Genomic DNA, 11,225 nt, shown 5'->3' with positions numbered 1-11,225 from the left:
ATAAATATATATTGTATTAGTAGAAATGATCTTACTGATTTTGCTAAAACACCAAACATGCATGAAGTCATGAATTGTGCTAGGACTATTCTACGAGAGAGGTCGCGCTATGTTCGTTTTCCACAGTTTTTCGTAAATTTACTGTTATTTGTTTATACAAAATAAAATTTAGTTTAAAGCAGCCGTAAGTACTTTTATATCATTTTTTTTATTGGTTTTATTTTTTAAATTGTTTAACCGGTTACATTTAAGAAATAATGTTTTGTTCCTAGTAAGCAAGTATTTAATTTTCATACTTCTTTAAAATATATACATTCAAAATATTAATCAAATTATTAAAAATGTAATTGCTTTCTTTGAGGTCATTGTATATTGTCTAAATCCAATAAAAAGAGCTCTAAGAGCTTAGTCTAAACTTATTAAAACGCCAAAGGTCAACGATATTTTGAAATTAGCTTATTCACCTGTCCACCAGGTGGCGAATCAACTGAACGTTCATTAACCGTTATATCATTTCTACCTGCACAGAAAGTTCATGCGCAGTACGATTTTAAAAGCATGCATTGCATTTGGAACTCGTGTTTCGTATCGTTTAAGTAGCGCGTCGAGGTTGTTAGTCTTGTGGACTGTTCAATGAAAAACTCTGTTTGTATGGTTGTTTTATTCGAAAGTGTGATGCAGTGTTATTATTTTGATGGTAAAATACCATGTTAAGTTGCAAATTAATATGCACATTATTGATATGCAAGTTTTTTAAACCAGTGTTTATGCTGTGCGCTTAGCTACAGGTGTTTGTGTTTGAAAACTATCTAGTCAGTTGTGCGGTGGTAAATGAGCATGGGAAATAAGACGAAATGTGTTGTTTTTCGGTTTTACGTTGTCTTCTAAACTTGCCGGAATGTTTGTATGTGGAATGAACTGTTTCGTTGAAAAAATAGCAATTGAAACAGCAATGGAAGAGGAGGAGAGGAAAGGTTACATTGGTGGTTATGGAATTAACAAAAAAGTTATCACGATCGTCTTTTTTATAATGCTGCTTTCAACATCAGTTTCTGGTGAGTTAAAGTTTTCATTTTACAGTTTCAAAAACAGCTGCAATTTGTTGGTAGGTATTTTATTGTTTAAATCTATTGAGCATTTTGACGGTGTAATAGTTTAAAATAATCCGTTGACTAGGTAGTACTTAGACAAAATTGATTATGTGATAAATCTGCATTAGTAGAGTGGTACTATTGTAATTTACATTCAAGGATGTAATTCGTTAAAAACTATGCGAAATAGAAAGGTTGAAATTGTTAAGAATAACTCCTTGGTTATTACTAACATTTTGTTGGTACATTCTCACGATAGTTGAAATTATATGTAACCAGGTACCTAAACAGAAAAAAGTTATTTAAGGTACTGCTTACCTATTCATCAATGTGGTCTTTATATTGCTGCAGTTACAAAAATTTTAAAATTTGTTAATATTTTAGTGCAATTTATAGGACCTACTAGAAAAAAAATTAAAACATGTTATTTACCTTTTAAACCTTTTTTATTGGTAAAATATTTAAATTTGTTTTAGGTACTCTTAAAATGAGAATTGCAAAGAAGTATTGTTTTCTTGATATTTGAATTAGATTGCTTATTTCTACTTGTAATCAAATTATTTAATGTTTTTTATTTCTATTACTCTACCTCCCTGTACTATTTTATGGTATGTATTTGTTAAACAATTGATAATTACCTATAAATGAAAAGTTTTAAATAATCTTTACATACCTACGTTGAAAGCTTTTAAACAATAATTTTTGTGTTATTGTTACTCACTTCCAATTATAGTTTAAATGGTATGTAAGCAATGGCCTTGAAGGATCATTAAATCTTATGGACCTATTAACTATTATCTATATGAATACATTTGCAATATTCTACTCATTATGAGTCAGATTGCATTTTAATTGCCTTTAACTACCAAAGACCATTTTGTGCAGAACCCTGACTTTAAACAGTTTATTCTGTACATTTGGAAGAAATTTTAGGTATATCCTGGTAACTTTTGCGAAGGAAAAGATACCTACCTGTACTTAGGTGCATTAAAATTTTTAATCTTGCCTCTTGCTGAATTTTTTAATGAAAATAAATTAATNCAAAGGTATATTTAAAAAAATATCGTTTTTTTTGGGTCATTATATAATATCCATTTTAGTATCGAGTTCTTCTAAACGGTTGTGGATATGCCCTGTTTGGCGTTCCACCATGTGATTTGGAGTCAACGTGGAAGAAGGATTTGAGCTCTCCTCCAGGTAGATCTCCGTTATTAGAACCAAAAGAAATTCATACCATCACTAGTTCAGAGGTGAGTCAGATCAATTAAGAAATTATCACATCAGCCTGAGCTAATATACTCATTTCCTTAAAACTGAAACATCCTTCATCCCTAACTATTTGCTAATGGTGATTTAATTTAGATCCCCCTCTGCCATCTTTAGGTACTCCTGTTTCTGTTTCTTATATATATCTCTAAAAGCAAACCCTTCATTGCTCAGAAGGCAGAAGGTATCCCACCATATTTTCCCCATTTGAAATGATACGAGAAATTTTGGACATTGAAAATTTATTTTTAGGAAGCAGGAATTTTAACAAGGGACATAAGTCAACGACGATTTTCTAAGACCAGGCTTTATACTGCTGGAAGGATATTACATATCGTAAATAGAAAAAAGACAAAAACTGAAAGGTAAATTTCAGTCAGTGTAAATAGATGATATCTTGTTAGACGTAATTGGTAATTTTTTTATAATTCAGGAAAAATGGTACAGGCGGACCCAGCTATGAAATGCGGTGGGCAACTGCTGAAGATTTCATGGAGCTGAAGGTGATGCCTAGAATGCTGTACGATCACTTGCCTCATAATGTTTACAATACTTTAGATACTATTTTACGGGAACAACGAGACGATATTAGTGAAGTGACGCATATTTAGGAAGGTTGAAAAAGTCAATACTTACTATTATGTGTAAATTAGGTACATAATTTAACATGTTCATTGTGTAGTTCCTAGTTCCTAGTTGAAACAAAAAAGAACACCCTGTATATATTCATTCCATCGACGACAATGTCTAAATTAGTTCATAAATCCTTTAGTGATTTAGTATTACGCATTAATGTATTATTTTTACAATTTTGAAGCCAGTATATGAAGATAAATATTATTCTAAGGTTGCTGAAGAATTAATTTGTTATCATACACATACTTAATAACTTAATATTATGCAGTAAGTCTAACTTCTTACTATTTTCATTTCACTTACGTTAGATATTATTCACATTCCGCTTATTTGTAAAGGTTTTGATCAGAAAAATGTTATTAACTTAATTATTATATTATTATTTTGTATACGTAACTATTATTTAGATTGTTTTTGTAAATATACCTTTTCTATTTCTACTTTTTTTTGTGCGATACTTGCATTTCTTAAATACAAGGAAAATGCTATAATTCTATATTCTCAATTTTATAAATAAGGAGCCTTTTTCTTATTCATAGGACAGGTCAATAACCTTACGCTCGTACGGTGTAGTATTTTTTGAATATGAATGACCACTATTATCAACGAACAATCCATCAATGAGAACGATCAGCTTGATTCTGATTGGACAGCGGTTTACCACGAAAAGCGACAGCCAATCAAAATATTTATATGATTATTTCAAACATGGAAGTCAAAAACAGAATAGTTGCCAGTAACTGCCAGTCTTCACAAGGGAGAGGAAGTTTGAAATTTTAAAAATAACTTATTGATCCTACGCACTTTCAGTTACGGAATCTATGTACCTACTGAAAACTATTTTTTATTAGGCTTTCAAGCTATATTCAACAAATATTAGGATGCTGCTTTTCATTAACTTGTCCAAAGTAATAAACTAATTTGCGAATAAAATTGTGGTTTATCAGTTATCAGCAATGAAGATTATTGAGCATTAACACAGTAATGAAAGTTTTAAAAATAAGTTATTGCTCAGATAGACATTTTTAATTCATTAATCTTTGATCCATAAAATTATAAAAAACTTTGAATCTAATTGTTATTGTAATTTGTATATCTTCGAGGAGGGAAAGCGTATTTACTCACACAGTAATAAATATTTTTTTTAATAAACGATTGAGTACTATTAATATCCTGTAGTTACTCACTAGGAGGTAGCGTACACATTCGCGTTTGTATTCCATATTCTGTTATGTAATAGAGATGCGATAACTTTCCAATGCAAGAAATTAAAATGTTCATAGAGGGTTAATATTGATTTGTATCTCCCTTGTTTAATATTGAGAAGAACACGTAGGTATTACACGTTCATTTTTCTTAGAGAATTTAACAAATAATTGTATACTTTTTGTAAAAGAAAAGAGGTATTTTAGTTTAAAAGATGTTTCATATCATCATAATTTCAAAAATAAAAGAAGTGATAAAAGTCTATCGCTGTATATAGCAATTAACATGTGCATATTGAAATGTATCCGTACTAACACATTTTACAATTAAATTAATATGTTCCTTAAAATATTATTTTATGAAAGTACGAATAAAACAGTTACTGTAAACTCTTTTAAGACAGCAATTTACAAAGTAGCCTGTTATTTATTAATTTAATTAACTGCATTACGTTCATAGCTAGGTTAAATACTTAACGTTTGGTGGTTAAATAATTAATATATGCAGAAAACATCACGTGCGGTTCAACACGCCCACATCTCTATTCGCTGTGTTTAAATAAAAAATGTTAAAAGGTTTGGTTAGATTTGAAAATGAGTTGAGATGGTTGTTGAAAGTTGTATGTGGTATAACAATTGCTTTAAGTGCTGAAGTTAATAGTTGCTTACCTTTAATTTGATGTTTTTTATCATTTAATGAGATGAATATATTTTTAAAATGTGAATAATAAGACGGCTCATTAGCAGCGTAAGTTATTACTTACCATTTACCTATTGTAATGATCACTTTATTGCTTTTGACTTTTTGCTTGCCAGTGTAATTATATAAACAATTATTTGTTGTGGACCATACAGTAATTTATTAATATGCTTCGTACTTGTTTACGTATAAAATTGAAAATTCTAATAATCTAACCTATAAATGTTTGTCAAAAATCGACAGAAGCAGAAAAAATATCAAAATTTCTATTTATTTTAAGTTTCAATTTAGAATTATTTATTGGTTTTAGGAAATGGTTGTAAAAACACATTCGAAACGTAATGTTAGAATTTTGCTGGTTGGAGATCGTGGGGTGGGAAAGACATCCTTAATACTTTCTCTTGTAAGTGAAGAATTTCCTGAAGATGTGCCACCAAAAGCAGAAGAGATTACAATTCCTGCCGACGTTACGCCAGAACAAGTTCCAACTAACATTGTTGATTATTCCTCTGTAGAACAAAGTGATGAACAGTTAAATGAACAAATTAAAAAAGCTAGTGTTATTTGTGTTGTGTATTCTGTAGATGATGATGATACCATCGATAGAATTTCATCATTTTGGATGCCTCTCATTAGGCAGAATCACCCTGACACTTCATGTCCTGTTGTTTTGGTTGGAAATAAAATTGATCTTGTTGATTATTCTACAATTGAGGTGAGCTTTTAAGAAACCATAGCATTAGTTACATAATGATTCAGTCTTCTTCCTTTCTTCTAGTTTCTGCTATTTTCACAATAACCCACTTTTTTCATATTCTACTAGTTTCAAGTCTTTTAATAAACTAATGGTTATGCTTGATATTTTAAATTAGTATGATGATAATTTCTATAATATTTTTAGGGTGTGTATGCAATTATGGAAGATTTTTCTGAAATCGAAACCTGTATTGAATGTTCTGCAAAAACACTTAAAAACATTTCAGAAATGTTTTATTATGCACAAAAGGCAGTTTTGCACCCAACAAGTCCTCTTTATAGTGTAGAGAAAGCAGATGTAAGTCTAAAGATGCCTCACTTGTTGAACTATACATGATAAAGTTGTATTCTTGTAGCTTACAGATGCATGTCAAAAAGCCTTAATTAGAATTTTTAAAATATGTGATATTGATAATGATGGTTTATTGAATGACATTGAGCTGAACAATTTTCAAAGCAGGTGTTTTAATGCACCCTTGCAGCCTCAAGTCCTTGATGATGTTAAGGCAGTACTTAGAAAAAACATTGAAGAGGGTGTTCAGAGTAATTGTGTAACACTCAAAGGATTCTTATATTTACATAGTTTATTTATTCAGAGGGGAAGGAATGAAACAACATGGACTGTATTAAGGAAATTTGGCTATAATGATAATTTAAATATGTCAAAAGATTATTTATTTCCAGTGTAAGTGTCTTTTATTTTATTTTAAATTTCGAAACATTTAAAGTTAGCCTTTTTATTATTTAGTTTGAAAGTTCCACCTGGCAGTACAACAGAACTGTCATATAAAGGCCAACATTTCCTAATGCAGGTCTTTGAACGATTTGATAAGGATAAAGACCAAGCTTTATCACCTAGTGAATTTGATGATCTCTTCTCAACTTGTCCAAGTCCACCTTGGGGACCTGAAAATAGTGCAATGGTGTCTTCCAATGAAAAAGGGTGGATTACTTACCAGGGATTTATGTGCCAGTGGGCCCTAATGACACTTGTGGATTTACCCAGAACATTTGAATATTTTGCATATTTAGGATACAGTATCTATGAAAATGAGAGCCAGATAAGCGCAGTACAAGGTAAGAGTTTTATCTTCAATTTAAATTTGTTTGTTTTTTATTTTAAACTACCAGACACTGTCTTTACAGAAGCAAAATTTCATTTCATGGAGCTTTGGAGAGACATGCTAATTAAAAAACGAAATAAATACGAAAATATTTCATAACATCCTTTTCTTCTTTCTTTAAATAATTATTTTTATCTTCAACAGTTACTCGAGAAAAGAAGGTGGACTTGGCAAAAAGACAGTCCAGTAGGAATGTTTATCAGTGTCACGTAATTGGACCAACTGGATGTGGTAAAACCACGTTTTGTAGAAATTTTGTTAAGGGTGGAATCGAGGTAAATTCTTAAATGTATTCTAATAGAATTTAGTACAATATAACATTTTTTAGAAAGATGCACCTTCATATTCTACGGGTTCACCAAAATGCACTGTGAATTATGTGCAGGCAAGTATTTATTATCACTTTTTCATTTATGGCAGTTATAAAGACTTTCATCCTTGTCTGTGAAATTAAATCTAACATAAATCATTATTTTTAACTCATTAGGTTTATGGTCAGGAAAAAATAATGATACTTAGGGATATAAATATTAGGAGTATGTCAGACCCTCTACTTCCTAATGAAGTCCAATGTGATGTAGCTGCATTGATGTATGATGTGAGCAATCCTAAGTCCTTTGAATATATTGCAAGAATATACATTGTAAGTTACATACTTCTTTTTGGCAAAATTTAAAGTTATGTTTTTGTTTTTCAGAAATATTTTGCCGAAAGTAAAATACCCGTTTTAGTAGTTGGATGTAAGAGTGATCTGGAAGAAGTGAAGCAAGAGTATATCCTGCAGCCCACAACGTTTTGTCAGAAGTATAAAATCATTCCACCTCAATCTTTTAAAGCCAAAAGTCAGGTGCAAAAGGACGTTTATGTAAAATTAGCTACCATGGCAGCATTTCCGTAAGTTTAAATTTTAACTATAAATGAGCGATTTTAGTATTCCTTTTAATGAATGCATTTATAGTTTGAAAAACATTTTTTTAAATTTAATGTGGTTCCTTTTATATTTTAATTGAGAAGTGAAGTAATTTCAAATTCTTTTAAGTTACAAAATAATTTCGTTTATTAATAATTTAAGGTAAAATTTCATAGTTTAATAATAAAACATAAGGGAAATATACTGTGAAATTCGCCCTTAATAATACTCTAACTTCTATAATATATTAATTTAATGATATTAAACGGATGAAATTTTGTTGGAACATTAATCGTTTAAGCATTGCAATAATTATTTTTGATAAATACTAAGTTATTATTTTTCATAGTCGGTTTCAAGCTGCCTGGATACTGTTCTACCGACACAGGTTTGTTTTAAAACTTACTCGTTGATAATCTTCTTCTTGATTCTACGATCACGCAGTTAATATCATGCTTTTTATCTAGTTCAATGTATGTAGACTCAAGTATGGTAAACATTTAACATAATACATATGTGTATTAAAACATCTGGTGGGCAATTGGGTTAATAAATACGCACACATTATTATGTGAACATAATATCATAAAAGTACAATTTAATAATCTATTTTATACCCATGGATTTCGTGGTATTTGTTTATATAAAAGTGCACTGCAAAATAAATAAATAATTTTCTGCGTAGGTAATTTTTTAAACCTAAATAAAATTCAGATTTTGTTTAACTGCTTAAACGATTTTGCAGTGTCTGCAGATGTTGAAAAGACAACTTTGCTTATTTTATTTAAATCTTTGTGTTTGTAAAATGTGTCTAGTATTGCTTGAAATAAGGGGTTTTATTTTTATTTTATTTTATTTAACGTATTCTGGGCAGCAACATACAAAATCAATTATTTGTATTTATAATTACAAAATAGCTACTTCGTTCATATAATTTATTTACAGTCCTTTGCGACGCATGGTTCATATGCTGCTGTTGCGTCCAGAACCAAGTGAATGGTTCAGCCAGTTCTGCAGGTTATTTATTCACCTAATACTATTATTTTTACTTAGTTGATACTTACCAAGAGATAACAAACTTTGTAGGCTTTTATTTACTAGTAACCCAATAGCAAGGCTTTCCTGTTTCTTGCAGTTTGAGCACAGTACATATTTTGAAAAGTTTGAGGAATTCAATGTTTAAATCACTTTTCTTCTAGTTTTTCACTGTCTTTTGGGATGCAACAACTCAAGTTTTTAGCAATATACAGTAAATACTCGAAATAAAATAAATATTAAATACAAAATTAACATTAATAACAGACAGCAAGTAATCACATGAACGAAAAAATACGACTGGAGAAATAGCAAATACGGTGGCCTAGCATAATTAATATTTTGTTCACTATCGAATATCTACTGTATTAAAAAAGCCGGACAAGAGCAAATTGTGAGATCACTCACTCAGAAGTAATATTATCTTATTACAAAGAGTAAATACTCGTTGTAGCAAGAAACGTTGTAAATAATCATCCCATATGTGGAGTGGCAACTAAAAGTTTTACATTTTTTAATGTTTAGTTTTTATTGACGCATGTAATATGCTTACAATAATAACCAGCATGAAATGTGTGAAATGCGTTACTTAAATAATTATTTGTCTTGCTTAATGTTTTCATTCTTTGTAATTTGTAAGGTATAATAAAGTTATAAAAACACTATTTTTTTTGCAGGAATTTCAGACAATTTGGTGTAAACTCATCTGATACAGCAATTTGGTGGAAAGCGGGTTTAGGAATAGCTGTAGCTACCGCTTTTGGTTTACTATTCGTGAAAATACTTCACGCATCAGAAAAAATCAGATAGTTTTATCTTAAGCAGTTGACATAATTGGTGCAATACCTCTTAAAAGTAGACTGTTAATAAAAAGTATCCACTTTATTCAAGAACGAACTTAACTGAAGGGCTAAGTAATTAGTTCATGTTTAATTTTTTGGCTGCTTTGTGATTGTTTTTATAATAAATCATTTTTAATTGAGACAGTAGTCTACTTTTGCACCATATTAGTAATATGGTGTCAAAATGCTGCCAAAACAAAATCAATTTATTTTAAGTGCACAATTTTATTGTATATAGTCGTTTTGCTATATTTTTAGTCAAAGGTACTGGAAAAGCTTTATCATTATTGAGCTATATTTATGCAGCATACAGTCGAATAAAAACTACATTTGTTTGGTGGTATATAAGTGCTCTTTTTGTTGTTGTACTGTATATTTATTGTTTTTTAAAGTTTGTAAACACTTCTGTTGTTAAAAAAAAGTATTAAGTTACGGAGACATTTTATGATTAATTTGAAATGCAATATAAATAATAAAAAACACCATTTTTACTATTAGAGAAATATTCCTTTTGAATACTAATAAAGTCTATATTTTGCAATACTCTGTAAGACTGTAATTAAATGTACAATATTTAATTCTGTAGAGTAGCATACAAATTACTCAAAATAAAAAGTAGGTAACAAATTTCTTTTTGTTTTATCAAATTAAGATGAAAAGTGTTAATTTTGACTGAGTATTATCCCTTCTTTGTAATGAAGTCCTTCACCAATAATAAATCTGGTTTTTGCTAAGATAAACAACAGATTAAACAAATTTGTTTATTAAATAATTACATTAGAAGAAAAATCCCAAAATTTTTCCTCCTAAATGTTTTCTCCTTGCTTCTTCATGGTCCATAATGCCACCACTAGTTGTGAGAACTACATATCTGAAACATGAACAGAAATATTTCAATAAACATTTACACAAAAATACAACATTTCTCATGTTATTATTAAGAGTTAACTGTAAGTTATATGGAGTATAAGTTAAAAAATAGCAATCACAAAAATTACCCAAACTGTCGAGAAGGTAAAAGATTGTTAGTCCACTTTTCAATGTGCCTAATTGGAACGTCAAATCTAGGAGAAATAACGCCACACTTATTTAATCTTCCTGTTAAATTTACAACTATTTTTCCTGATCTGTGATCATCGACGATTTCAAATTCACCAATGTATCCATGCTTCATCATCACTGTTAAGAATTTAACGATAACTTTTGAGCATGGGCGAATGAGTACCTGCCTTTTCCCCCTTTTCTCTGCATTGTTTATAGATTTAAGAGCATCACTTAAAACGTTCATTCGAACCATGGCTGTAAATAAAACCGAGGTACACTATTAGGGTAATAACAGCAGAAATTGAAGGTTAGGTGTTTTAAGAATGAATTAACTGAATAACTTCTAACGGACGAAAGAAATATCAACAGAACAACCCAACTGGAAGTATGATAACAACAATTATAATTCATTAAAGAACGGATGGAGTTTAACATTAAATATTACCTCTGATTTATTTATGTTTACCTCACTGGCATACACTTTTAGTGAAAAGGCCACCTAAAAATACATCTCACCGACAGATGGCAGTAGGCAAAATTGTAGCAATTTAGATATGATTTATTTGTTAAAATCGCAAAATAAAAAAGTAGGATACTTATTTAAATAAATATTTAC

The 11,225-nt window shown here is 29.8% G+C and overlaps 4 protein-coding genes across 11 annotated transcripts in view; 3 read left to right on the top strand and 1 right to left on the bottom strand.

The window, feature by feature from the left end:
- Positions 1 to 3,360, top strand: part of LOC108732671 (sn1-specific diacylglycerol lipase beta) — a gene marked incomplete in the record, with an annotated part of 36,572 nt that extends 33,212 nt beyond the window's left edge. Inside the window, 3 exon segments of the mRNA XM_025976893.1 lie at positions 2,192 to 2,341; positions 2,610 to 2,722; positions 2,791 to 3,360. Of these exon segments, the coding sequence (XP_025832678.1) occupies positions 2,192 to 2,341; positions 2,610 to 2,722; positions 2,791 to 2,968 (441 nt within the window).
- Positions 561 to 11,225, top strand: part of LOC108732668 (protein sidekick) — a 153,848-nt gene continuing 143,183 nt past the window's right edge. For all 5 annotated transcript variants that reach the window (XM_018463591.2, XM_018463590.2, XM_018463589.2 and 2 more), the window contains exon 1: positions 561 to 1,055. In XM_018463591.2, coding sequence (XP_018319093.1) covers positions 899 to 1,055 — 157 coding nt within the window. In that variant the 5' untranslated portion in view covers positions 561 to 898. The remainder of the gene's footprint in view (positions 1,056 to 11,225) is intronic.
- LOC108732669 (mitochondrial Rho GTPase) lies at positions 4,739 to 10,193 on the top strand. Of its 4 annotated transcripts, XM_018463592.2 has the most exons (12): positions 4,739 to 4,946; positions 5,209 to 5,613; positions 5,800 to 5,952; positions 6,011 to 6,339; positions 6,403 to 6,731; positions 6,923 to 7,053; positions 7,107 to 7,163; positions 7,266 to 7,421; positions 7,476 to 7,672; positions 8,038 to 8,076; positions 8,634 to 8,705; positions 9,401 to 10,193. In XM_018463592.2, the coding sequence occupies exons 2-12, from the start codon at positions 5,212 to 5,214 to the stop codon at positions 9,531 to 9,533; spliced, it is 1,998 nt and encodes a 665-aa protein (XP_018319094.1). In that variant the 5' UTR covers positions 4,739 to 4,946; positions 5,209 to 5,211; the 3' UTR covers positions 9,534 to 10,193. The 4 variants fall into 4 exon arrangements, with proteins under 4 accessions (XP_018319094.1, XP_018319095.1, XP_018319096.1 ...); XM_018463593.2 differs by lacking the exon at positions 8,038 to 8,076; XM_018463594.2 differs by lacking the exon at positions 8,634 to 8,705.
- LOC108732672 (40S ribosomal protein S15Aa) lies at positions 10,313 to 11,165 on the bottom strand. The gene is made up of 3 exons (XM_018463598.1): positions 11,055 to 11,165; positions 10,564 to 10,864; positions 10,313 to 10,436 (listed from the first exon to the last, which is right to left on the bottom strand). Exons 2-3 carry the CDS (start codon positions 10,860 to 10,862, stop codon positions 10,343 to 10,345), a joined length of 393 nt encoding a protein of 130 aa, XP_018319100.1. The 5' UTR covers positions 10,863 to 10,864; positions 11,055 to 11,165; the 3' UTR covers positions 10,313 to 10,342.

Source organism: Agrilus planipennis, unplaced genomic scaffold (assembly GCF_000699045.2).
Source record: "Agrilus planipennis isolate EAB-ADULT unplaced genomic scaffold, Apla_2.0 scaffold56, whole genome shotgun sequence".
In the NCBI taxonomy this organism is placed as follows: domain Eukaryota; kingdom Metazoa; phylum Arthropoda; class Insecta; order Coleoptera; family Buprestidae; genus Agrilus; species Agrilus planipennis.
The sequence above is the reverse complement of the archived record's forward strand: the minus strand, read 5'-3'. Positions and strand labels throughout refer to the sequence as shown.

Excerpts from the sequence above, each read along its gene's own strand:
- LOC108732669 (XM_018463592.2), top strand. The coding sequence starts at position 5,212 with ATGGTTGTAAAAACACATTCGAAACGTAATGTTAGAATTTTGCTGGTT. Across the intron at positions 5,953-6,010 it reads ATAGTGTAGAGAAAGCAGAT|CTTACAGATGCATGTCAAAA; the intron begins GTAAGTCTAAAG and ends GTATTCTTGTAG. Across the intron at positions 8,706-9,400 it reads TGGTTCAGCCAGTTCTGCAG|GAATTTCAGACAATTTGGTG; the intron begins GTTATTTATTCA and ends TTTTTTTTGCAG.
- LOC108732672 (XM_018463598.1), bottom strand. The coding sequence starts at position 10,862 with ATGGTTCGAATGAACGTTTTAAGTGATGCTCTTAAATCTATAAACAAT. Across the intron at positions 10,437-10,563 it reads TTACCTTCTCGACAGTTTGG|ATATGTAGTTCTCACAACTA; the intron begins GTAATTTTTGTG and ends TTCATGTTTCAG.